General features: G+C 44.8%; 1 protein-coding gene across 3 annotated transcripts in view; it reads left to right on the forward strand.

Moving 5' to 3' along the window:
- RPIA (ribose 5-phosphate isomerase A) overlaps positions 1-17,303 on the forward strand; it is a 31,577-nt gene extending 14,274 nt beyond the window's left edge. Inside the window, exons 4-9 of one of the 3 annotated variants that reach the window (XM_053890933.1) lie at positions 3,974-4,033; positions 6,347-6,411; positions 7,848-7,916; positions 8,648-8,789; positions 10,999-11,098; positions 14,997-16,374. In XM_053890933.1, coding sequence (XP_053746908.1) covers positions 3,974-4,033; positions 6,347-6,411; positions 7,848-7,916; positions 8,648-8,789; positions 10,999-11,098; positions 14,997-15,124 — 564 coding nt within the window. In that variant the 3' untranslated portion in view covers positions 15,125-16,374. The other 2 variants (XM_019444371.2, XM_053890934.1) reach the window with 2 other exon arrangements.
- The last annotated feature ends 10,402 nt before the right edge of the window (positions 17,304-27,705 follow it).

Consider the following 27,705-nt stretch of genomic DNA (forward strand, 5'->3'; position numbering starts at 1 on the left):
TAACTATTTTTTCCCTGTCCCCTCCCTCATGCCCTTCTGTTAAGTTTCTCAAGATCCACATATGAGGGAAAACAGTGATACCTGTCCTTCTCTGACTGACTTATTTCACTCAGCATAATACCCTACAGTTCCATCCACGTTGCTGCAAATGACATGATTTCATTCTTTCTCATTGCCAAGTAGTATTCCATTGTATATATAAACCACATCTTCTTTATCCATTCATCAGTTGATGGACATTTAGGCTCTTTCCATAATTTAGCTATTGAGAGCGCTGCTATAAACACTGGGGTACCCATGCCCCTAGGCATTATCACATGCTGGACTTTGGATGGGAACTGGGATGGGTGGCTGCTGGTGGTGGTGAGGAGGCAGAATTCAGTTGGACATGGTGATCACTGAGGATATGCGTAGTATCATAGGGATGTGAGGCTCCTATGCATGGGAGGTGTTAATCATCATCTCCAGTGCCCAGTGTGGTGCCTGGCTTTTAGGCACTCTGTACGTGTTTGTTGGATGAATTAATGCTACATTTACGTGGGTCATTATTTATAATTAAATGGTAGAGAAGTAGAGATAATGTGCCTTTTAGAGGAAGGAGAGCCTACTCCTTGCCCGGGGAATTGGGGAGGGCTTCCCGGGAAGGATGACATTTGAGTTGGTCACATGGGGCGGGAGTTTGGGAAAAGGTAGAGGAGGAATGCCAAGACCTCAAAGAACTCCTTTTAAAATTGTTATCGTTAATAGCATGTTATTATATAAGATGACTTCAATTCCGTTTATAAATGGGCCTGTCCTCTCTGCTTCTTGTTCTTTTACCATTCTCTCTGTTTTCCTTTCCTTCTGATTCCCTTCTTAGTCCCTAGGTAAGAGAGGAAGGCAGGAGACTATTTCTGGTCTTCACTCTGTCCCTAACTTACCACTGTGACCTCTCTGGGCATCCATTTCTTCCTTAAAACAGGGGTTTGCACTAGGTAATTCCTAGAATGAACTCGGAATGATTGCTTATTTACCCAACTATTGGCTCAAATGATGCTAACTGCTGTAGGGTGGCAAGAGTATGTAAAATGTGCTCTCTCATACTCTGATTATAATCTAGATGGACAAAAAAGACATCCTTATGGAACAGTTACACTGTCCAGTGTAGACCAGTTTCCTGATACCCAGTTTTTTTGTTATATATCTGAATGCAGTTTAGTATTTCTAAAGTACATAAGATGAATAGGAAATCATAGTACATCGCACAGTTTTATTTACATGGTAGACTATCACGTTGAACTCTGTGCAGTTTGTATCATTTTTCTAACACCATCTGTATTCAATATCTGTTGCTATGGAACCAATTACTCCCAAATTTAGCAACTTAACAGCAAACATTTATTATCTCATAGTTGCCAAGGGTCAGGAATCCGCAGTGGTTTAGCTAGGCGGTTCTGGCTTCGGTCTCTCATGAGGTTACAGTTAAGCTGTTGGCCAGGGCTGCGGTCATCTCAAGACTCAGCTGTGGTTCCAGGCTCAGTCATGTGGGTGTTGCAGGCCTTCATTCTTCACAGGCTGTTTGGGAGAGGCTCTGTTAGTGTCTCCAGGACACGGCAACCTTTTCCCCTGCCGTGTGTGATAAGAGAGGGGGCGGAGGGAGGAGGGAGAGATCTTGCTAGAGCATGCCACCCTTACCTACTCCCCGGCATTCTTTATAAACCAATCCCAGAAGTATCTGCATTGCTTCTGCTGTGTGCCATTGGTCCCACAGACCGACCCTGGGACTCTGTGGGCAGGGATTATCCAAAGGCATGAAGACCAAGAGGTGGGATGGTCATCTTAGAGGCTACCTTCCAGATTTTCCCGTTGTTCTTATAGCATCAGGGTCTGGAATTGGGATGGTTTCTCAGCGCTACTTTTGGAGAAATCTAGGAACTGAGAAATAATTCTGCAATACCATGTTTGTTGTTTTCTCCCTTCATTATGTATTTATTTTGAGAGACAGAGCAAGAGAGATCAGGGGAGGGGCAGAGAAGGGGAGAGAGAGAGAGAAAGAGAGAATCCCAAGAATCGATGCTGGGCTCAAACTCACAAACCGCGAGATTGACCAGGGCTGAAATTAAGAGTCAGACATTTAACCGACTGAGCCACCCAGGCTCCCCAGAATCATGGAGTTATTTTTGTTTTGAATTTGCTACTTTCAGTCAGTGTTTTATTTTAGCTTTTTATATGGAAATTTTCATACCTCAAAAAGGATAAAGAACCACATAATGAACTTTCATGTGCCCATCACCCAGTTTTAGTAATCACCAATTCATGGCCAATTTTTTTTATCTGTACCCCATTCTCTTCTACCTTGGCTATTTTTTTAAAGTTTATTTTTGAGAGAGAGAGAGTTGTATGTGTGCGTGCAGGCAGAACAGGGGCAGAGAGAAAGGGAAAGAAACAATCCTAAGCAGGCTCCATGCTGTCAGCATAAAGCCCAGTGTAGGGCTCGATCCCATGAACCACGGGTTCAGGGTTTAAATTTCCCCTTATTTGTCTTATCGTTTAAAAATATTTTTTTATAGTTTGTTTGATTAGGATCCCAACAAGTCCCATATATTGCAAATTCCAGGATCTTTTTGGTTTGACTCTTAGGATTTTGGATTTGAAGATTGACATTGGTCATTTCATCCATCCCAAGAAAACTTGTCAAGGGTCATGTGGCTGGTTCATTTAAGATTAGAGTTGAGACCTTCTGATTCTTAATCTCAGGTGCTTTTCATTTTAAACAAAATATTTTTAAGACATGCCTTTGGGAGAAAGTTTTTTTTATCCTTTGGTCCCTCTGCTTACGGTAAGCAATGACATGAATACAGATCCTTATCACTTGGATTTGGGTGGTCATACTTGAAGATTCAAGGTGTATTTATTCCAGCTATAAATCCCACTCAGGGCCATGTGGTAGCAGTAATCACTGCTCTCTTGTTTTTGGTCAGCCTCTTTGAAAGGTTATTATGAGGCACGTCTATAAAGTAAATCCCAGGTCTTTCCCAGTGTGGTGTTCTCCATTTGCTGAGCTCTTCACTTAGTCATTCTGGTCATCCTGCCTTTAATATACTCTGCGGAGTGGATATATTCTTTGGTTTATTTTTTAGTTTTAAACATTTTTTTAAGTTTATTTATTTTGAGAGAGAGCAGACACACATGTGCATGCAAGTGGGTGCGGAGCAGAGAGAATCCCAAGCGGGCTCTGAGCTTTGAGCGCAGAGACCGACATGGGGCTTGATCGCAGTAACTGTGTGAGATCATGACCTGATCTGAAATCAAGAGTCAAATGCTTAACTGACTGAGATGCCCAGACACCCCTTTTGCTTATTTTTATTCAACATTATAGCCTGGAAATCACTCTATCCATTCAGTTCCTTTTTTAGGAAGTTTTTTTTTGTTTTTGTTTTTGTTTTAATACTGTATTACCATAAGCTTTAGGAGTCCATGGCATTGTCTTTTTTTAAACTTCTTTATGTTTTAGAGTGTGAGTGGGGTAGGGGGTAGAGGGGTGGAGAGAGAGAGAGAGAGAGAGTGGGAGGGTAGGAGGGAGAGGGAGAATCTTAGCAGTGTCCACACTCAGCGTGGAGCCACATGTGGGGCTTGATCCTATGACACTGGGATCATGACCTGAGCCGAAATCAAGAGTTGGATGCTCGACCAACCCAGCCACCGGGTGCCCCCATGGCATTGCCTTAAATAGCAGATCACGGAGGAGGAACTCTTAGTCTGGCACTGGCGATCTTCACTGTATGCTGTTTGCCTTCTTCTGGCTCCCGGGATGAATTAACTTAGTTTTGCCATTCATAAAGCTGTGTCTCCTACTCTTAGTGGGCACAGTTGGGTTTGGGAGAGAGCCTTGGTTGGGACTCCGTGTCTGACACTTAAATCCAAAAGAATGCTGAGAATCTTTGCCACGTGCTCAGAGTAAATGATTGTGGGTGCTTTTTCTTGTCCTCCATAGGCCCGTCAGCTCATCTTGCAGTATGGCTTAACTCTCAGTGACCTGGACCGACACCCAGAGGTAAGAGAGTTGGGCTGCTTTGTCTTTCGGTCTCCTTTTTTAAGGCTGTCCCTTGTTCATGGACTCGATATCTTGTTGAGTCTTGGAGAAAGGTCAGTGAGTCATGCTAGATTTTCTCCTGGGAATTTGAATGTTAAATCTGGCTGAGGTCACTAGAGGAGAGGTTGTTAGTTTCCAGTACATTCCCTGTGGTTAACCCTGAGGGCTCAGTATGAGTGTGGTGAGGGGGGACTGGACGAACCCTGGGTGGATCCAGGGCTTCCTGTGGTCCTGGTACAGAAGTGTAAGAGCCCGTGGAGCTTACCACTAAGTGGAGGTAAGAAATAATCTTCTGAGGCAGCCACGGACATTTGAAAACAGATTACAGTTAGGTGTTATGTTACAGCAAAGGTGGTTAAACACAGAGGAGACTGAGTTGATGAGAGTGAGCAGCATACTCACAGTTAGCATTTACTGAGCCCTGCCTGTGCACCAGGTATGGGTGCTAAGCGCTATGCCGATATTAAACTACTTAACCTCCAGTAGTCTTGAGGGTGCATACCATCATTATCCCATTTTACGGATGTGAAAAAGACACAGAGGACAAGCCATTTGCCAGAGCCACACCTTTTGTAACTGGTAGAGAGCTTGAATGTGAATTCGGATGCTTCTGGCTCTGGAGCAGTGCTCCTTAGAAGGGTTTTGTGGGGAGAGGTAAAGTTTGAGCAGAGCTTGAAGGCGAGGTGGCCAGGGCAGGAGACGGCGTTCCGGAGAGGAGTAGATGGGAGCCACGGGAGCAACTCCAGGCCGGCCCGTGGCATACGTGGACGGTGCCCAGGCTGGCTGGGCTGGCAGGGACTGAGTGAGTAGAATATGTTGGCGCACAGTAGAAGTGGTTGGATCGGGAGAGTGGGGAGGGGTTATGGCAGCTCGCAAACCAAACTGCAGAGTGGGACTCGATGGTCTACTAACCTGTGTTGTCCTGGTACCTGTGGGCCTCCGAGGGCTTAGTAGGAACCATGGGAAGGGCTTGTTGGGGGATTTCTGTGGGCAGAGCAGGGCACCGTGTGAATTCGCGTTCCACACTGTGAGGAGAGCGGTGTGGGCCGAAGGCGGGCCTGCGGCTCCTGCAAAGAAGGCTGCAGACTTCCAGGCCCCAGAGAGTCGCCCTGGTGTGGCCTGGCCCTCGGATCTGCGCGGGGCAGGGAGAAGCGGTGCAGGCTGTCTCTTCAGACCAAGGGCAGGATCTGTGAAAGGGTGGGAGCACGGTGCCGCTGAAGCTCTGTATGCTCTCCGCCTGTGCCAGACCAAGCAACTTGAACTGATTTGTACCCTGAGGGTTTTTTGTACTGGTCTTTTAAATAACCATGCTTAACACTCCCACCTTGTTCATGCAGAGGTCAGTAGTGAAGAGAAGTACATAGCTTCCTTGATTTTACATTTCAAAAGATAAATGAACCCATTTTGCCCGTGACTGCTCTTGGGGTTGGTGGTGGAATTTCCTAATGGTGGCAGTGGACAAGCCCTGACAGGTGCTTTGGAGGGGTCACAGTGGGGGTGCCTCAGGTAGTGTCCAGTTGTGGATCATGTCCAATGTGTGTCAGCTTTATAACTATACATTGGGTTTTCTGTGTCTGCTTGAAACTGTCTTTCTTTTTGCCACACTAGTATGGAGACTTCTGAGTCAGCGTTTCTCAGCCTTTTTTCTGTTGCTCCCCCCAGTGAAGTTTTAAGTTTCTTTAAAGATGTTTTATTTATTTTTGAGAGAGAGACAGAGTGCGAGCCAGGGGAGAGGCAGAGAGAGGGAGACACAATCCGAAGCAGGCTCCAGGCTATGAGCTGTCAGCACAGAGCCCAACATGGGGGCTCGAACCCATGAACCCCAGGATCATGACCTGAGTCAAAGTTGGATGCTTAACCGACTGAGCCCCCCAGCCCCCCCCCCCCCCCCATGAAATTTTAATGCCACAGATGTACTGTGTATCTTTTTTTTCTACTTGGGGGTGATGTCACCCATGTTGGGGTTGTGTGCTCTCAAATAATTCTAGCTCATCCACAGAGAAGCCCATCAATAAGAAAAGGGAGTGAAATGTCATGGGTAAAAGCGGGACCCAGTGTGGTTTCCAGGCCTCCTGTTTGTTTCCTGGTGACCCTAGTGGACTAGCTTAACCTCTCAGAGCCTCAGTTTCTTGACTGGTTAATGGGAACAACTAAAACTAGCTAATAGGGCTGCTAAAGATCGGATGAGCTATTCCTTGTCCAAGCTTTGCACAGAGCCTCACCTCCCAAGGCTTTTAGTAGTTTCTTTGTCTTTCCTTCCTTCCCCCAATGCAGATCGACCTCGCAATTGATGGTGCTGATGAGGTAGATGCTGATCTCAATCTCATCAAGGGCGGCGGGTAAGTGTTGTGGGGACTTTCTTGCTGAAGAGTATCTGCCAGTTCATCCTGAGCAAAGCAAAGCAAATTGGAGGACAGAATAAACAAATTGCCACCGTAATGTATGCCAGCTTGTCTTCGTACTAGGAAGTTGATGGCCTTTGGCTGTAGAGCCGGCTTGGCATTTCTAGTCATGAGTAGCAGTCTGGTGACTAGGAACCTGGGCCTCTTCGGTGAGGTTATTCATCTTAATGGATTCTCTGTATCTACATTCTTCTGCTGATTCAGATTTTAAAAACTGTACAAATTAAGCCAAATATATTGTTGGGGCTAGATTATTAGGTCTGTGGGCAGGGGAGTGTGTGATCTTTGTTTTAAAGCTTCTCTTAAGCTCTGTGAGTGCTTGGTTATATATTTATTCATTCATTTGGAAAGCATTTCTTGGGTGTTTTTTTGTTTTGTATTGTTTGTTTTTTAAGATTATTTTGAGAGAGTGCGTGAGCGAGCACTAGTGGGGGAGGGGCACAGAGGGGGACAGAGGATCTGAAGTGGGCTCTGTGGTGACAGAGAGCCCAACATGGATCTTGAACCCACCAACCTTGAGATCGTGACCTTAGCCAAAGTCAGACGCTCAACTGACTGAGCCACCCAGGCACCCCTGGGTGTTTCTTCAGTGCTGATTTGGAGGGAAGGAAATGGTGAGTTGAAGAAGGTGAAGGCCTGTTCTGCCAGTTCTCATAATCAAGCAGACTGTGGGGTGACACAGAATATGTTTAATATTTCACCGTGCTCTCTCTGCTTCATCACTCCCAAATGGCAGATAGTGGACAAGACAGGTTGTTCAAAGCTCGTCCTTCTCAAGTTATAGACCCTTCCATTCATGCCATGCTCAGATTCAGATGACTTTTCCCTGAGCACAGATGCATCTTAGATGGGATTGTGCCTGGCCTGAGTGGGAACCATTTCTCCCAGACACAGGCAGGCTTGTGTTTTCATAGTGCATTTCTTAGCTCGGGCTGCCTTAACAAAATGCCATAGACTGGGTGGCTTCAACAACAGACCTCTTTCGACAGTTCTGGAGACTCTGGCATGTTGTTGGCTGCCTTGTCATAGTGCCCTCACAGGGTGGAGAGAGAACCAGTGAGCTCTCTGGTGTCTCTTACAAGGACACTAATCCTGTCAGACCCAGGGCCCCACCTTTATGACCACATTTAACCATAATTACTTCCTTAGGGGCCCCATCTTCCAAGTACACATCGGGATTTAGGGCTTCAATATATGAAATTTGAGGGGGACACAGTTCAGTTCGTCGCACAGCATGATGGAGTTGGGATCTTCCTTTAAGAATCGAAAATTAAGTGTCTCATTAAGTGGATTTGGGTTTGTTGTATCTGACATTAGTTTTCAAATTGAGTTTGTGTCCTACCTTGTGTTCATTTGCCTCTTCCCATCCCCAGAGGCTGCCTGACCCAGGAGAAAATTGTGGCTGGCTATGCCAGTCGCTTCATCGTGATTGCCGACTTCAGGTACCTTGTTCAGTGTTCTGAGCTGTCCACTGAGGAGGTAGATCAGACCCCAGGCCTCATCCCCATTTTATGGAGGAGCAAATAGAGAACTGGAAGGACTGTGTGACTTTCTGAGACTTGATGGCTAGGACTTAGGGCCGTGTCTTGGATTTTGTTTTGTTTTCATGCTGAAGGTAGATACTGCTGTGTTACGTGTGGTTGGAAGGAGGAGGAAACAGCTTAACCGCTTGTCACTCTTGTGACAGGAGCACGTCCTCATGTACTACTCATTTGATCCTTGCAGGGAGCCTCAGAGGAAGGACAGGCCCTGCCCACGGGCAGTGACTCAGCACGCCCTGCTTCCTCTGGGCTCACACGTGACTTGTGTTGTGCCTCGCCTTTGACCAGGCTCTCAGATTCTCCTTCAAGGAATCTGATAGAAGGCGCTTATGCTGAGCATGTTCATTAACAAGAAAATTGTATGTACTTACAAGATATTATAGCTGTAGAAAGAATATAAGTAATAAATACCTGTGTAATAATCACAAGCCAGTCATATCCACTTTTAACATTTTTGTCATATTTACTTCAAATACCTCATTTTTTAAATAGTAAAATATAGCTAATATATTTGAAGCCCTGTGTTCTTGTCTCTGTTGACCTCTCTTGTCCTCTCATTGTGTCTGAATTCGGTTTTTATCTGTGTCATTGAGCTTATTTATATTTATTGTACTTTTTGACTTTCTTTTCAGAAAAGATTCAAAGAACCTTGGGGATCAGTGGCACAAGGGAATCCCCATTGAGGTCATCCCAATGGCCTATGTCCCAGTGAGCCGAGCTGTGACCCAGAAGTTTGGGGGCGTGATTGAACTTCGGATGGCCGTCAACAAGGCAGTAAGTGGCCAGGGAGGTTTCTCAAGGGCATTTCAGGCTCTCAGTGTGGGGTCCTTTTTGCTTCTGTTAGGACCTCTGTGCCTAGCGTGGGTAGTCAGCTTTTATTTATCTATTTTTAATCAGGTTATTGGTTTATTTTTAGAGTACTGGCTTTACCAGTTTCTATATTCAAACTCGTGTAAAGAAGACTACATTTAATGCGGTGCATATCCCCTGTACAAGTTGGGGAGTGATTCTTTCTGTCTGTCCTTTGGGGTCTGACGATCCTCAGGTGATCTGACCTTTGTACCTGCGGCCTGGACCATCGTGATTAACAGTGGCTAAAGATGGGCTTTGGGAAGCCCTCCACACCGGGCAGCAAGTATTTTAGGTTTCATAGTGTCATTTTCTTTTTATCCTCTTACTTCATTCTGTTATTAAATGTGACAAGAAGTTGAGTTTCTTGGGGGATATGAACTCCTCTCTAGGAATATGCTTCAGAAACTTAGTCCAAAATGTTTCTCTTCAGCTTTTAGAGTGGGCTACATAGAACTTTTTTTTTTCTCTTACACTTAAATAACCGAACAAGCAAAAGTGATAGCCCAAAAAATGAACTGTAATTATTGACATAACTGTATAACAAGTTTGAAAGATACAGAAAACAAATTCTCTGTGACTCTTCTGTGATGAATTTTTATATCGGTGTGTTTTTTTTTCCTGGTGTTTTTGTGATGTTTTAAAAATCAGTCCCCCCACCCCCCCAAAAAAATCATTCCCTATTCCTAGTGGTTGTACAGAGCTCTGAGCGTGGTTCCCTTTGTAGCTGAAGAGCCTGGAGGAGACTGTTGGAGGTCCTCTGTCGTGGCTGCCGTCACTCCAGACAAGAGCCCCAGCCTCCTGCCTTCGTGGGGGCTCTTCACGGAACTCCCACCCCTCTTCCTCCCGTCGACAGGGAGGCCTAGTTTCCTTGCCTGTGACTGTAGGGTTCTGTCAACATTTGTGGTCCCAAATGCCTTCTAGTGCCCAAAGCTGTGGAGGAATTTTAGATTAAGTAACTAAAACGACCCCCTGTTCTGAATAATAGTAATTCACGGTAGCCGTGCTTTCTGTTTTCATGGAGGTAAGTTTTATTTAATTATAAGGGAAAAGGAATTTATGGAATTAAGTAATTATAGTAAACATAAAGAGGAAGAGAAGGACAAAGAAGGGTTAATACATCAAATCGGGTACTCACAACATGCAGCCTTCTGGCTGGGGAAGCGCAGTGAACAGCCCGGTTGGAGTCCCGATTGAGGGTCCTGGGCAGAGCGTCCTCCTCTCGGGTGAGGCTTCCAACTAACTATTGCCACCAGGGCAATAGTTATAGAAATACCATCCATGTGTGATCTACACATTAAGTTTGTCTAAGTGCAGTCCTGAGCAAGCTGGGTTTTTTTTCTCTTGTCATATCTCACAATCTTAGGAGCCTGGGCATTTGTTTGCTCTTCTTCCCTCCCAGATCCACCAGGGGACCAGCCAGGTCTGGCTTCAGGAGGCATGGGAGGCTTATAAATCCCTCTTGGCATCAGGAACAGAAGGGCCAATTCTGATCCAGAGGCCAGATACAGAACACAAGCCAGCTAAGCCCCCCACGATTACGTATGTGCGGCTCTGGACAGAAATGCATGACGAGTCACACAAACAAGTTCTATGCAGAACATCCCCTGGGTTTTTTTGACCCCAGAACCCATTTCTGCTTCCTGTTTTGGTGGGAGCGCCTGCTTGGGGAAGCCATGGGTACGATAGCACCGCCTTATTTTGCATTACCCGGCGCTTAATGTGAAGCGGTGAGAATGTTGCATCCTGTTGATAGTCTGTTGCTGTAGTTTTTCATTCTAACAATAGTTGAGAATTATCGAACCCTTACTGTGAGCCCTCATTGCGGTAAATGCTTACCCATATGGTTTATACATAAGCTGCCTTATAAAGTATGTATCATTATCCCCTTTTTGTAGTTGAGGAATCTGAGGCTCACAGAAGTTGATGGCTCTTCTGAGCCTCCTCTATGCCTCTGCAGCTCTCATTCCAGAGCTTCTGCTCATTACTTCTTCATGGCACTGCCTTCTAGAAAGCATGAGGTGGGGGTACTGGTTGGAGCGGGTTCATTAAGATACTTGTATTTGGGCATCACCTTCACTTACCTGCCCACCTATATCTATATCCTTGGTAAATATGGAAAATTACCTTCTAGGGTCCCGTCGTGACGGATAATGGAAATTTTATCCTGGATTGGAAGTTTGATCGGGTGCATAAATGGAGTGAAGTGAACACAGCTATCAAAATGATCCCAGGTAACATGAGTGGTGTTTATCGAGCATAGACACCCAAGCACTTCGTGACTGTCCCCCACCTCTGGCTATAGGAGGCACGAATGGTGTGGGGTTTGTAAGACTTGGTTGAAAAGAATTTCCTTTGTACCATGCTTGGAGTTTCTGACTTCACACCTTTGCTGCCCCCAGGAATAGTTCTTGCTTACCTAGCAGCTTTGTTGGTTGTGCATTTCACAACCCATTCCAACTGGGATTGGCCTGGAGCTGATGGAGTGTCAGAGGGGGGTTGGCTTGAAATAACCACACCCCCTCTGGATAGAGCCTTCCCTTCCAGAAGCTTAACTGTAGCCTCTCTGATTTTTTGTGGGCTCTCTTCTTAAGCAGTGGGGAAAAATAATACCATTCACCCCTACTCATTAATTACATACCACAGGCCAGGTGCTGTGCTGCATGTTACAGGGAATGCTCCCATTTCTAGAATATGACTTTCTCAAGGAAAGTTCACGTATACCTGGTTTGGAAAGTGGTGTGTGGCTGTGTAGAAGCCATGCCTACGGATAAGATACAATGTGCTACATTTGCTGGAGAAATACCAGGAGTCTAGAGTGCACATGGGTTGATTCCTTTGGAGAATGTGGGAAAGTTCCATGGGAGAGAGGTGGCTTTTGACCTCTGCCTTAGCGTAATCTAGACACTGCACGAAGTGTTTACAAACCCTCCAGTTGGCTGAGATAGTTAGAGAGGAGGCCAGGGATCAGGGAAGGTTCAACGACTTGCCTAAGGGCTGCAGTGCCAAGAGGGGAGCCCTGAGTTGTTTTCCTCTAGACCCTGAAGCTTTAGTCCTTACTTCCTCAAGTGCCAGGTTGAGGAGGGGCATCTGTGACATGAACACTGGGGTGGGAGAGCCTCTACTGCTTGTAGCAGGGATCTGGGGCCCTGGGTAAGTAAGGCTGGGTGGGCAGTGTAGAAGGTAGTCATGTCCCCAGGCCAGAGGAGTATTGAAGGCCTGGGCGAGGGGATCAGACGGAGGAAGCAGATGTGAGAAATACCAATCATACGGTATTGAGAGACTAAGATTCTGACTGGGAATATTCCATGGCATAGCATATTTTTGGGCCAGAACTGGCTAATGGGGCAGGTAAGGTCAGTTTAGCAGATTGTAGGGGCTAGGATTAGATCCAGGAGCAGGCTGCCTGGATAAGGTTCCTAACCCAGCCTCACTCTGGCAGTGTGACCTTTGTGCAGTTAGTTAACGTCTCTGTGACTCATTTCTTCCTCTGTAAAAGAAGCTAATATTAGTGCCTACTTCATAGGATTGTTGGATTAAATGAGTTAAAATGGTGCCTAGCACATAAGGGAGGGAGTGTTTGTTGAATGAATAAATCCCCAGGAAGAAAGGATAGTATTGTCACCATTAATTAAACATCCTAGATTTTAAGTTATCCATGCTATTTGGGAATGAAAATGGTGTGAATAAAAGCCATGTAATAAGGAGCTAAGTATTCTTACTGGAGTCTGTGGTTTTAGACTGACTATCTTTAAGCAGATTTATTAAGCAAAAAAGATGAATTGAATTATGCTTATTCTCACTTAGTGTTCTCATTTAATGGAAGAAGTAATGAGCCGAGAGAGCAAGAGGAAAAGACGATGTAGAGGTCACTAGTCACTGTTAGTAAAATGGGAGCGTTTGCCCCTGATGATAATGCAGATAGACCCAGGGGGCGGTGTAGGAAGCCGCTCAGTAGTGTGGGCATTGTGCCCCTGCAGGTGGATTTCTTGCAGTGCCCACTAGGTAGCTCTGTTGCTCCTGCTCAGACCTTTCTTGGCTTACTGAGACCTGGAGCTGTCGTTTGTGAGGAAGTTTCTCCGATATTTGCCCTCTGCTAATTAAGTAGAAGCTACAGCCTGGAGAAGTTCAGAATCTTAGTAGAAACTTAAACCAAAGAAAATGAGGAAAGAGAGGCTAGATGTTAAATTATTCAGTACGATGCCACCAGAAGCATCGATGTGGCTTGTTGCCTCCTCCCATTCTCTCCCCTTTTCCTCATCTGGTCTGTTACTGCTGGACTAAAAGCCAGGGAAGGGAAGAGGGCAGGTTTCCCTGTCTGCCCCTACCGCCCTGCCCTTGCCCGTGTGTGTGTGTGTGTGTGTGTGTGTGTGTGTGTGTGAGTGAGGACACTCAGAGGACAGCTGGACTGGTGCTTGGCTGCTCACTCGCTCTGTTGGCTGTTCCATTGGGTTCCACCCAGAGCACAGAGCTCTATAGAAGGGTCACAGCTCACGGGTTCTTGCCCCTGTGCTCACAGTGAGCCACCTCTGCCCTTTCTGCCACTGGGGCATGGTCAGTAACCTGAGCAAAGGTGCTCTGAGATCAGACCAACTCCTGTCCTTCCTCTCTACTCTTTCTTCGAAGCCTTTTCTGAACCTGGTTTGACTTTCTCTTGGCTCAGGAGGAAGCTGTCACCTCGTATTGCAGAATTGTTGGGTCTTACATGGCCACTTTGCTTCCTTTGGAAGGCTTCAGTCGGGCTGGTGCAGGGCCATGCCAGCGACCTCTAGGTTTCGGCAGCTTTTTCTTCTGCTTGATGGCTTTTCATCACCAATAGATGATTTTGTTTCTTTATGTATTGGGGGACTTCTTGCGAAGTTTTAATTTTAAAATTCATTTTATTTTACATTGTTCAACGTTACAAGAGTAAACAGTGAAAAGTCCCTTCCTTCTTTCCCTCCATCTTTTTCTGTCAGATGGTGCCAAATTGCCCTCCCTGGATTGCACCAATTTACCCTTCTAACAATTTTCCCTACACACTCATTCATCAAACTTTATTTTCCTGATAGTTGAACAGTTTTATTCATTGTGGCATGTATGTATATATGTAAATATTTTTGGTAAATGTTGCATACATTTAATTCGCATCACGGAATAGTATTCCATCGTATTTCTGTGTGTGAAAAAAAGTGGAGATTCTATTCTTGAGCATTCGTGTGTTTCTGGTTTTAGGCTATTAGAAAAAGTGCTGCTGTGAACATTCTTATACGTGTCTTTTGATGACCATGTGTGTGCCTAACAATTGCATATATACCTAGGAGTAGAATTGCTAGATTGTTAGGTATGAATACGTTCAGCTTTAGAAGATGTACTAACAGGTGTTTTCCAAAATGATTTTGCCAATTTCCTCCCACTGTCAGTGAGTGGAAGTGTCTTTGCATTCCAGTCAAATTTCATTATGTTCATTCTGGTGAATATTTGCATTCCCTTTTCACTAATTAGTTTGAGCATCATTTTTTATGTCCACTGGCCATTTTATATAGCTTCTTTTGTAACGTACCTCATTAAGTCTTTTGCCCGTTTTTCTACTAGGTTGTCTCTCTTATTGATTGGGAGAACTGTCTACATATTGATGCGGGTCTTTTGTTGGCTATATGCATTGCAAATGTCTTCTTGAACTCTGGGGGAGACTTCTAAGGCCGATAGTGTGATCGAAAATAACTGGGAGTGTAAATAGCCAAAGCAGTGTTGAGAAAGAACAAGGCTGAAGATATTCCAGATTTTAAGCTATATACTACAAAGCTGTAGTAATCAAAATGGTGTGATACTGCCACAAAAATAGACACATCAATCAATGGAACAGAATAGAAAGTCTAGAAATAAACCCACGCGTCTATGGTCAATTAACCTACGACAAAGGAGGCAAGAATATACAATGGGAGAAACCGTGTCTTCAGTAAATGGTGTTGGGAAAACTGTGCGGCTACATGCAAAAGAATGAAACTGGATCACTTTCTCACACCATACACAAAAATAAACTCAAAGTGGGTTAAGGACGCCTGAAGCCATGAAACTCCTAAAAGAAAACATAGGCAGTGATCTCTTGGTTATTGGCTTTAGCAACATTTTTTTCTGGATCTTTCTCCCCAGGCAAGGGAAAGAATAGCAAAACTAAACTATTGGGACTACATCAAAATGAAAAGCTTTTGCACAGTGAAAGAAACCATCAGCAAAATGAAAAGGCAGCTTACTTGATGGGAGAACATATTTGCAAATGATGTATCCAGTAAGGAGTTAATTTCCAAAATATATAAAGAACTCTTACAACTCAACACAAAAAACTAGCACTCTGATTAAAACGGGGCAGAAGATCTGACTAGACGTTTTCCCAAAGAAGACACACAGATGGCTAACAATCACCATGAAAAGATGCTCAGCATCACTCATCATCACGGAAATGCAGATCAAAACCACAAAGAGCTATCGCTTTACTCCTGTCAGAATGGCTAGAATCAAAAGGATAAGAAATAACATGTTAAAAAAACACAAATGTTGGCGAGGATGTGGAGAAAAGGGAACCCTCATGCAAGATATATGCACCCATGTTTACTGCAGCATTATTTACAGTAGCCAAGATAGGGAGCAACCTAAGTGTCCATTGAGAGATGAATGCATAAAGATTTGGTGTATATGTGCAATAGAATGTTACTCAGCCATAAAAAAGAAAGCGATCTTGCCATTTACAACAATGTGGATGAGCCTAGAGGTATTCTACGAAGTGAAATAGTCATAGAAAGACAAATACCATATTTCACTTACATGGAGGATCTATAAAACAAATGAACAAACAGAAAACAAACAAACAGAAACAGACCAATGGTTGCCAGAGACGAGGCATAGGGGAATAGGCAAAATAGCTGAAGGGGATTAAGAAGTCTAAACAGTTATAACATAAAGAAGGCACAGGGATGAAAAATACAGGGTAGAAAATATAGTCAATGATATTGTAATAACTTTATGTGGTGACAGATGGAAACTACACTTAACCGTGGTGAGCATTGTGTAATGTACAGAATTGTTGAGTCACTATATTGTGTACCTGAAACTAACCTAGCATTATATGTCAACTATACTGCAATTAAAAAAAATAACAAGTGGGAGTGGAGGTTACTTAGTCAATGGAAGGCCTCTCTGAAGAGAAGACTTGTCATCTGATGCCTGAAGGACAAGAGAAGCACCATTCCCTTGAAGTGCTCAAAGACGACTAGTTCAACAAACAATAGCATGAGCAGAGGCCCTGAGGTAGGTAAAAAGTTGGCACATTTGGGTAGACAAAGACGGCAGGGGAGAAAGGGATTGTAAGAGGAAATGAAAATGATCAGAATCTCTTCATTGTTCTGGGAAGGAAAGACTTCAGACCTGTCATTTGTCCAGTGCTGCTAATGGTAGTTGCCCTTACCGACCCTACTATCCTTGACTCTTCATGCCTTGGGGAGCTGAAACTTAATGCTTATTTTCATCCTTCATCCTGCAGGCGTGGTGGACACAGGCCTTTTCATTAACATGGCTGAGAGAGTCTACTTCGGGATGCAGGACGGCTCTGTGAACATGAGGGAGAAGCCTTTCTGTTGACCGTGCAGGAGCGAACTGTGTTCACCTTGAGCCCCCGGCCCACAGCTGAAGTGAACATGCCTCTCCAGGAGCCTTTGCCTTAATGTCTCGGTGCCAGATAGACAGCTGGCAGGGTGGGGGTTGGGGGGTTAAATCCAGTCTTCTGAAGTATTGTTATTTAATGTCTTTTTAAAAAGAGAAATATAAACCTATATATTTTTACTATTAAAAATACTGTTTTTTTTAATAAAGTAGAACTTGATTTCATGTTTTATATGAAACATTACCAAAAAAAAAAAAAAAAAGGGAACTGTCTTTTAAACTTTTAACTTGAGCCTGCTGGTTAAGCATCTGAATATTGGGTTTGCTGAGAAACGTAAATCAAAACTTTTCTTTAAACTGGTGAAATGAAGGGCCCAGCCAGCAGTGATTCCCTGATGCCTTACTGGAAACATTAGAGTTTACTTTTGTACCACGCTGTCTTGTCTTTAGTTTTTGTTGTGATCACGTACAATACTTAGGTACATATTTTAAGGTGAGGTTTACAGAAGTCTGGCGAGTGGAGCAGTGTGGTGTAGAGTGACTCAGAGTGTAAACCGTCAGGGAGAAAATGTGGTTCTTTTGCTAAGACCTGGGGGTTCCTTCAGACCCCTGTTGTGGGAAGCAGTTGGCCAGAAATACTTGCCAGTCCTGCCAAAGCACTGCTGTGAAATGTGAAATACTTTTAAGTACTTGTCTTTTTGTTATTGTTTCTCTTCCTTTATTATTACTTGCATGGGGCGTCAGAAGCTGTCATCTCCTCGGACTGTTTGAGGGTTGAAATAAAACAGTGTGGTGCCACTTTGACTCTTTGTCTTTACTGTTTGCAGTCATTTTGAAGTAAAATCGGGATCAGTTTGGCTCCCCAGCGTACATTGGGTTTTTGATAAGGGGTGGAATTAACTCGAGAAATCTTGAGCCAAAAAGACCAGATTGATAGTTCCTGTATTTCTGAGAGAGCTTGATGTCAACTTTATTCCATAGACCTTTGTCAAACGCTGTTTTCTTTGTTAATGGAAGATAACTCAGCTGAACAGAAGTCGCAGATTATCCCCAAGCGTTCTGGTAGTCAGACCATTAGTCATAGAAGCTGACAAGCATTAAGCAGGTTACCCATATTCCCTCTTTATTCTCCTCGCCAATATTCAGACTGTGTGTGCCCAGTGAGCAGTGAACTGCCAGAAAGCCTCACAGACAGGGAGAGGGAAGGCCACGATCCCCTCGGTGGTAATTCTGATGGGACTGAGGAATGCAGCTTGCTAGGTGTTTATGCCCACGGCCTTTGGCTCCCCTGGGCCGACCTCGCTCCAGACTCGGAATAGTCCTCTCCCTCAGCCTGCCCTCCATTCTGAAGCTTGGATTGTAACTACCAAGCTTGCTGGCTGGCCTCTCAGTTCCTGCTAAACCAGGTAGCACAATGAAAGTTAACAGAACCAGCATTAAAGAGGCTCTTTTCCTTGCCGACTTCCTTCTCTTTTTCTTTGCTCTTAAGGTGCTGTTTATTTATTTTTTAGATTTATTTTATTTTTTTTTAAGAGAGCGCAAGTTGGGGAGGCGGGCAGAGGGAGAGAGAGAGTCCCAAGCAGCCTCCACACTCAGCATGGAGCCCCGAGCGGGGCCTAATCCTACGACCCTGGGGCCATGGCCTGAGCTGAAATCAAGAGTCAGGGGCTCAACCTACTGAGCCACCCAGGTGCCCCAGGATGCTCTTTACAAATGGTTGCCTCATACTTGCTAAGGAAACCTATCGTTAGGAGTGCTTTAGTTTTCTTCAAGCCTGCTCTGGACTAGATGATGAATTTTGTACAAAATGGGCATCAGATCTTAGCTGAGAAAACTTGATAGAACCAGTTTTTGAAATCCTTTAAAGCTCTTGTGGCATGGGTTAAATTCAGGGATAAAGATAAAGTTAAACTGGGTGTCTGAAAGCCACCTGCATGCTCCACATCCCGTGGACATTTTCAGTGGGTTTCAGGGCTGTTCGCACCTGTGGCCAGACTGCAGCTCCAGCGAGTTACTGTGAGGTTCTCCTTCTCTTGAAATAAACAAAACATCCGCCGTGCTTTAGGCACACATATAGCACTTTGTTCTAGAGGTGAATTTTGATTGAAGGTTCTTCAATAAAATTGTAATGAAATGTGATCTTGCAGGTGATACATGGGGTGGAAAAAATTTTCAGGCACATGATGAATCCAAGGGGCACAGGGCAAGCTGCAGGTTTGGCATTTGGGAAAGGTTATAACCGAGTTAAGCTGCCACACTTTTGGGAGGCATATGGGGGGGGGGTCACTTGCATTTGAATAAAACCTATTCAATTTTGGTTTCAGCTAGAGCTCATAAAGTTTTGATTCACTTACCAACCTTTTTCTGAAATTCCCATCATGTGCCAATTTCTAGTAAGACCCCTCTCACACCCTAGCTGCTTCCGCCGTGGTGGATGAGCCTGGCAGGTTGACCGAGGAATGCCGTGATGGCACTATGATATGAGGGAATTATCAGCATAGTGGGGAAGAGGTGGGTGAGTAGGTGGGAAAAGCGGTTATCAGGTGACTGGCGACAGCCCCCTACCTGTCATCACTCCCCTTGTGCCAGGTGCTATTCTGGGCCTTTGCCCTGTTACCTTAGGTCAACTTCATAGTATTTATTCTCTTAATTTGCAGAGTGAGAAACTGAAGTTTCGTTTAACTTGTTTAGGTCATACACTGGAAGGCAGGCCAGACTTAACTGGCTCCAGGCCTTACTCCTAATTCAAGGTGGTTGTAGGACTCTGAATAGTTTGTATTCCTTAATTCTTGTGTCCATCATTTGCAACTTGAGCCACAAGTAATTTGTTAAAGGACCAAAGTTAATGAAGTGGTTTATTTGTGTGTGTGTGTGTGTGTGTGTGTGTGTGTGTGTGTGTGTGTGTGAGTGTAGGTTCATGAGTCATCCTATTGTATTAATTTCTGTCTCTGGATGAGCTTTAATGGCAGAAAGGAATAGAACACTGCACCAACCTAGGGTGGGCCATGGAAAAGTGCACTTTGGAGAAGTCCTCCTCATCTGCCACCATTGACTTTTCTCCTCCCCCATGCTTGTTCCCTCTTTTCCTTTCCAGGCCTGGGGAATAGGTAGGTAGGCACAGCGGCAACCAGCAGCATGGCTCGCCTGGGAAAGGGTGTTTATGGCCAAGGTTGTTAGTTCCCTTTAGCCAGACTCTTCAGAAACGCATGGTTGGACAGAGTTGGTTTTATTGACCCATTGAATTAGGGAAGTCAACATGCCATGCAGGGCTGTGGGGTGTCTCAGTCAGAGGGTGTTAGGGCCTAGGGGATTTGGGCCTGGGTCTGGTGATTTGTAGGAGGGCTCAGGGAAGCAGGGCTCTGCTCCGGATTGGATTGGATTGGATTAGATTGGATTGGATTGGATTGAAATGGATTGGAAGCAGGAAAATTCTGTGTTCGGTATTTTCATTTTTACCAAGAAGGTGAGAAGGATGAGGCTAAAAATCTGGGACTGATAAGGAAGCAGCAGTCGTTCAGCCAGAATATGGGGACGTCTGGTCCTTTTTGTGATTTGGACAACATTCAGTTTTGGTCTATGGTGAGATGTAGTTATGGAGTCGTCTGGTTTTTGTCTTCGTCCGTCACAGTCACAGAGCAGTCGTGTCTGATGGAGTGAAATTGTTGATGTTCCCCAGGAGAACACCACAGCCTTGCTGTGGGTGCCAGGCCAGCCTGTAGCAGCACCAAGGCCTGACGAGAGAGCTGGTGGTACAGGGCTACGTTTCTCTTTCTCAGGATATGCGGACCCCAGGATCCAGGAGGCCTGAGCATTCTCTGGTCACCTCTTCTTCTCTCTTTGATTAACAAGTATTGAGCACTTGCTGTGTACTGGACCCTGGGATGAAGGAGTCAGGCCACAGATACCCGTGACGTGGCTCCAGCTTCCAAACGTCATTGATGCCATGACAACCGTGCCTCCTAACTCTCTCAAAGGCCTAAGTCTGCTCACTTCCTGTCACACCTGGCAGCTGAGGCAGCCAGATTTAGGATTGCATCAGTCTCCACTCCCCACTAACCCGGTAATCAGATGATGTTTTTGTCATAGGTTCAGTGCCTCTGCTTTTTTGGTAACCGGGTTGTCTGGTAAGGCAGCAGCACACTCCAACAGAGCCTAGCATTCAAATGTGCCCGTGTTGACTCTGCAAATAAACATCTGTAGTGGTGCTTTGAGAAGGGTGAAGGGTGTGTTCATGTGGGCAGTGGGATGGGGCTGGAATCCAGAGAGGGAGGGAAAGGCCTTCCCGGGGAAGGCAATTCCAGTGTTCCGTGGTCAATACATTATGCAGAATGATGCACGAGATAAATTCAGCATTGAAATTGATTCCTTTATGTCAGATCACTGAGAAGTATCTCTGCTCAGCAGCAAGGTGGGAGAGGAAACAGCTCCGTCTCCAGGAACTAGAGCCCTGGCTGCCTCTCTGTAGGCCTTGGCCTCGTGTCGGTAAGACTCCAGAATGGCTCCCTGGTGACAGAACTACATTTGAGGGTGTTCCCAGGTTCGGGGGTGCCCTGGTCTGAGTTTCAAATAGAGCTGTGCTCCTCTACATTTTATTTCAGAAGCCGTTGTCAGCGGCGGGTTGGACCAGTCTCCAGTCCCGCATGAGTTCGGAAGGTTCCAGAGCTCTGATCTGATTTTAGCCACGCTAAAAAGGTGCAAAGAAACAGGCGAGATGCACTTTGATAACATCTTTTATTTAATCCAACATATCTAAAATACTACCATTTCAGGGGCACCTGGGTGGCACAGTCGGTTGAGCGTCTGACTTTTGATTTTGACTCCGGTCGTGATCTCACGATTCGTGAGTTCGAATTCTGTGTTGGGCTCTGCGCTGAGTGTGGGGCCTGCTTAAGATTCTGTCTCCCTCCCTCCCTCCCTCTGCCCTCTTGTGCGAGCTCTTTCTCTGTCTCTCAAAATAAATAATAAACTTAAAAAGAAATTACTATTTTGACATGTAATCAATATTTGACATTTTGTGCGCAGTCTTCAAAATATAGTATGTATTTTACTTCATATCTCAGTTTGGACTCGTCACTTTTCAAGTGTTCAGTAGCCACACTGGTGAATGGCTAAAGTATTGATAAGCACAGTTTTAGAATTTAAGACAACTCCAGTGTTGTCCTTGTTCCGGCTTTTTATTTTGTTGTTGTTGGTGGTGTTGTTGCTCTGGCTTTTTATTTTGTTGTTTGTTGGTTTGTTTAGGGGGAGACAAACCATGTGTGTGCTAGAAAGCAGGGGAGGGGCAGAGAGGGAGAGAGAGAATTCCAAGCAGGCTCCATGCTGTCAGCCCAGAGCCTGATGTGGGGCTCGATCCCACAAACCATGAGATCATGACCTGAGCTGAAATCAAGAGTCGGACACTTAAGTGACTGAGCCACACAGGCACCCCTGTTCTGTCTTTGTAAAGGCTCCTTTGATATCTTAGAGCAAGCCTGAGGATCTCCTGGGGCCTTGGACATTTCTTAGAGCCCACAGAGTTGAGACAAATGGAGGGCTCCCCAGGGGGTCCACTCAGTAGCCCCAGTTTAGACTGAGACCATCTGTACTTCATCTGTGCTTCTTGACCTTGTAAGTAGCCTTAACTCCAGGGAACAGAATACCATTCTTTCAGCTTCTGAATTAAGTGATTAGTTGCGTTATAGTGCTTTTTCTGAGAGAGGTATGTGTGATTAAGATAGTCACCTGGTTTGGAATATCAGTCTTCCACATAGTAGCTTTTGGAGAGGTTGTTTCACCTCTAAGCCTTGATTTCTTCACAGTATAATAATGTTACCTTTTAGGATTGTTTCGAGGATTAAGAGTGCTAATTCATGCCAAGTGTTTAGACCAGTTAGAGGCACATAAAGCACTTAATAAATGTCACATTGCTATTAGGCTGCTTTGGACTTACAGTTTCCAGGTTTCTTGCTGAAAATAATTTGGTGGGGGTGCACAGTGGATGCAGAAACCATGAGCTAAGTCATAGATAACATGGAGGTTCACTGGTCTCTACTTTTATATGAATGCTATTTTCCATAACATTTTTCTTAAAATGGCTTGTCAATTTCTGTCCTGGAATTTGCAGAAAGAAAAAATTGTTAGGATAATTTGACATGCCCCAGTGAAATGCCATATAGGTTTACTTGAGATAAGTGTATGTGTGTGTTCTGCTTGGGGAAGTCAGGGAAAGACTGGTACAGGAGGTGGTCATTTAGCTGAATCTTAAAATAAAAAAATGTTTAAAAATTTTTCCAGCTTTCATGAGATAGAAGTCCTGTTTATAAGTACCCATTTAAAGTGTACAAATAAGTGGGTTTTAGTATATTCACCGAGCTGTGCAACCCCCAGTCAATTCTACAACATTTTCATCAACTCAAAGAGGTACCCTGTGTCCATTAACAGGCATTCCCTGTGTCCCCCCAGTACCTCCCGCCCCAGCCCTAGGCAACCGTGAATTCACTCCTGTCTCGATAGATTCCCACTCTTCTGGACATTTCATATAAATGGAATCTTATAATATATGGTCTTGTATCTTGTTGCTTTTATTTAGCATAAGGTTTTCAGGGTTTGTCCATGTTGTAGCATAGATCGGTCCTTTTTTCTTTTGTATTGCTGAATGGTATTCCGTTGTATGGCTGGACCACATTATCCATTTGTCAATTGATGGACATTTGGGTCGTTTCCATTTTCTATGGCTAATGCTGCTGTGAACCATCATGTACAAGTTTCTGTATGGGTGTATGTTTGCATTGTGTCCTTTTCGTTGTTGTTTTGGTCCTCTTTGCTATCTTGATTTAAATAAATATTTTTTAGCAAACCTTTTTAATTCCTCTGGCTTTTTTTTTTTCATTTTTTTTCTTTTTACTGTATATATTTTAGTGACTTTCTCAGTGGTTGCTCTAGTTGCTGAATCTTAAAGGAAGAGCAGAAGCCCACCAGGCAGGAAGCAGTGGCTGAGAGAAGAGTGAAAGAGATGGAAAGAAGCGTTCCACGAAGTGGGAACAGAATGTGCAAAGACAAGGGTTAGTGAGGACCTGGTGGGTACAGATGACTTGGAGGAACTATGTGTGGCTGACCAGTAATGCCTCCAGAGGGAGAAGAGATGGAAGGCAGGGGACACATACTGAAGGGCCCTGTTCACCCAAGCTAAGGACTTCGGCCTTAATTCTCACAGTGGGGGTAATTGGCAGCGGAGTGGCATGATCAGCGTTCTTGCTGGCTGCAGGGAGGAGGGTGGGATGGATGAGGAAGACCCTGGGCCAGGGATATCAGGTAAGAGTCTATTGAAGCAGTTCTAAGGAGCTTCCTACTTTACTTGAAGACTTTCTTTAAGGATGACGGAATGTTTTCTTTCCCATGTCGGGGCACAGCAAGTCTGGGCTGGGAGAGAAGCTTCCACTGCCACTGCCAGGAACCATTCTTTCATGTGGGTAGTTTTTTAAGTGTTTATTTATTTATCTATTTATTTTGAGAGAGAGAGGGAGAGAGAGGGGGAATCCCAAGCAGGCTCCATGCTACCAGTGCAGAGCCCGATGTGGAGCTTGATCTCACGAACGATGAGATCATGACCTGAGCTGAAATCAAGAGTTGGTGCTTAAGGGACTGAGCCACCCAGGCACCCCTCTCATGTGGGTATTTTGTCTGAGGCATTATTAGTGTCACTAGTTACCCCAAGGGCAGGGACTCTGAAACTTCCTAAATCCAGTTAACTTGAAAGTGTTTCCATTAAAGCGACCCATTATATAAGAGTCCTACAAATACAATAAGATATAAAATGGAAGTAATGAATGTAATTCTTGGGAAGGAGCCACAATTATCAATATCTGTAGAGAGAAATCAGTATATAAATACAGATACAAAAGGCAGGTACTGAGTTTGACAGATTATTTTTGGTTTGTTTCTTTTCCCGTACCCTCTGAACCCCCTCTTTCTATTTGGGGAATTCTTCACTGTAGGAACTTGCTGTGGACATAGTTCCCCTGCTCTCTACTGAAGTGGAAATGTCCATTCTCCCTGCTCTCTGGCAACCAAGGCACAGAGCTAGGCTTTGCCAATTGGCTGTTCCTGCCCAGGATTTGAATGTAAAGACGGCGTCTCAGTTATCTATTGCTGCATAACAAATCACTCAAAACATAGCGGCTTAAAACAACCACCACTCTTCATTTGCACACAGTCCTATAAGTTGCTCAGACGTTGGTGGGATAACTCACCTCCATTGCATGTGGCTTCAGCTGGGGCAAGCTGGCTGAGACTGAAACGTCTTGGGAGTGCCTGGTTCTCTCACTCTGTACGTGCCATCTTGGGCTTCCTCCCAGCATGGCGGCTGGAGTCTTGGAAGGGGCATTCTTGTGGAAGCTGCAAGGCTTCCTCAGAAATTGTACAACGTCACTCTCGCTTTTATTACTTAAAGCAAGTCAGAATGCCAGCCCGGATTCAAAGAGGTGGAGAAATAGACTCCACTTCTTGAAGAGAGAAGGAATTGATGCAGAGTTTGCAAGTTGTCACAGGGAATGACAAAGATACAAGAAGAGTTTAGTGTTCATTCTGCTGGTGGCATCTAGAATTTGGTGGCGGGCAGCAGCAATGCCAAGAACAACACTCAGGACAGCAGCATCAATAGTGGCATTTATTCAGACCTTTTCAGGGATAAGTTCTTGGTCATATTTCCAGCTTACCAGGTTCCCTTGGTTCTATTTTTGAACTAATTTTCTAGCCTTCCTATCCATTTTGGAGCTGCATAATGTGCTTTGAATAAACCCCATTTCTGCTTAATTTAGTCAGAGCTAACTCCTGTTGTTTGCATCTTAGAACATTGACTGATGCCCCAGTCGATAAGAGAATGACTAAGAACTGTATATAGTAAAATAGATAATTTACAAAACAGGAAACGCACACGACTAATAAACACCTGGAAAATGTTCTACCTCACTAACAATGAAAACACAGCACATCTAAGTTAAAGCAATAACAACAACGTGTCTTTTTTTTTTCTACCAAATTATTAAATAAATTAATGTTGCGATTAGAGTTGCAGAGAGCGTAGTGAAATAAACTCTCTTAGACCTCTGGCTGGATTGTAAACTGGTGTAACCTTCTTCCTGGGGATTTTTGGGGCAATGTTTACCAAGAATCTTTAAATGGATCATTCCTTTATAATCCTTTCCAAGAATCCAGTTGAAGCAAACATTTAGAAATGTAGCTATAAACGTATGCATGAAGATTTTCATACCAATGTTACACTTTAGCAGACATTGGAAACCCGAATGATGCACGTCAACGAAGGTGTGATGTGGTGTGATATTACGCAGCCATTGAGAAAGACTTGTCAAGAACTAAAGATGCAGGAAAACTTTTATAGAATAATATTGAGTGATAAAGTAAAAATTATTGATGTGACATATCTCAGCTAGGATCGAATCAGAAAAGTAAGCCACTCTAGGTATTTCAAACAAAGGGAATTTATTGTAGAAAATGCTTCACAGGTGATGGAAAGGCAGAGAAGCCAATCATTATGTAGAAGCAACCCAGAAATAAGCCACTTTAATCCCAGGACTGGAGAAGGTGCCAGAAGTTGGGCAGTTGGTGGAATCTAGAACCGTAGAGGAGATGCCGCCACCGGTGGAAAATTCCTCCTCAAAGCGGAGGAAGGGACAAATATCTTATCCCTTCTTCTCACTTTCCAAGCTTTTACCAGTGGTCTCCCATTAGCCAATCTAGCCAGAAGCCAGTTGGCATTCGAGCCAAGGGCAGGAAATGGATGAGAGAGTAGATGGGTAATGACTGCCCCACAGCATGATCTCAGCTAGATTCAAATTGTGCATATTACATGATGTTGAAAGTAGTTATTTTTGCTGATGGGATTAGGTATGATTTATTTTCATATGTTCTGTATATTCTAAAGAACGTAGACAATGTTATTAAAATATGGCAAGTGTGTGTGGGGGAGATGCCAAATTTTTACGAAGATAATAAGTATGTTAGTATGGATGTGGCACAAACAGTCTCATTAAGCTGCAGACTTTTGTCAGGGGCCTTCCAAGGGCTGGGTGTTCTTCCGTGGTGGGTGCCAGCAGGGGGCGCTCCAGCCCCGCACACCAAAGCCTCCCTGGGCTGAGCCTGATACACTGGAATTTGCCCAGCCATTGCAGAGCAGAACCCTAAGGGAGACATTGCCCTGTTGGCTGGCCAGGGCCCCCAGCGGTTTGCCTCTGCCAGTCTCTCTCAGAGCTGCCCCTTCTTCTCATTATAGGCTACTGGGTGGACTTGTGGGAAAACCAGCCACCATCGGAACTCGTGGGTCCTTCCTTGGCCCTTTGGAGTGTTTGGCATGGTGCCCGTTGGACCTTAGGCCTTACTGGTACTGGTTATGCTTACACGGAGGTACCAGCGGTCACTGGGGAGAGCTCTCGGCCCTAAGTGTCATATACGAATAAATGCTCTATAAAACCATCTTGGCTTTTTCCTAAACAAGTACCTCAAATTGATGGGTGCAAGGCTCCACATCTTACAGTTTCTGCAAGGCATGTCACTTAAAGTGACTGACTCTGAGAGATCAGTTTGGGCCACTTAACCAACAAAGTCAGGAGCAGTGAGAGCTGCATTATTCAGGACATCTCTTTGCATTAAGGTGTGTATCATCACCGTTTGGTACTTTTGCTCTCTTAATCTCTCTCTGATCTCCTGGGTCCACAAAGCTCTCCCACCGTTGAAGGTGCAGGCTGAGCTGGGCCAGAGTTCCTGCCTGCCTGAAGTTCCTCCAGGATGTTTTCAGGCGGATCATTTTTCCTGGACATCTACATACAGGTCCTCAAGGGTCACAGGAGATAATTCAAGAGAATGGGGAAGCCTTCCTGGGGGAGAATGAGTCAGACTTTGAGTAGCGGACATTGCAAAAAATGTAATGGGGCTCTGATACTGAAGGCACCTGTAGCCTCATGAGGAGCCGCCCTGGGCTGCCACTAGGGCCCCCACAGTGAGTGCTTTCAACCTGCAGCTCGTACAGAAACGGGTAAGAGCTGGGTGCTGGAGTGCCCCCCCTCCCCCCAGGCTGTGTACCCATCACAGTTTGCTCTGTGTGTGTGTTTGTGTGTGTGTGTGTGTGTGTGTGTGCGTGTGTGTGTGCGCACGTGCACGCACATATGGTGTATTGAAAAATCCAAGAGAGTTCCGGTGAGGTGGGATAATAATT

Source organism: Panthera pardus, unplaced genomic scaffold (assembly GCF_024362965.1).
Source record: "Panthera pardus isolate Hobbes unplaced genomic scaffold, ASM2436296v1 HiC_scaffold_26, whole genome shotgun sequence".
Lineage (NCBI taxonomy): Eukaryota > Metazoa > Chordata > Mammalia > Carnivora > Felidae > Panthera > Panthera pardus.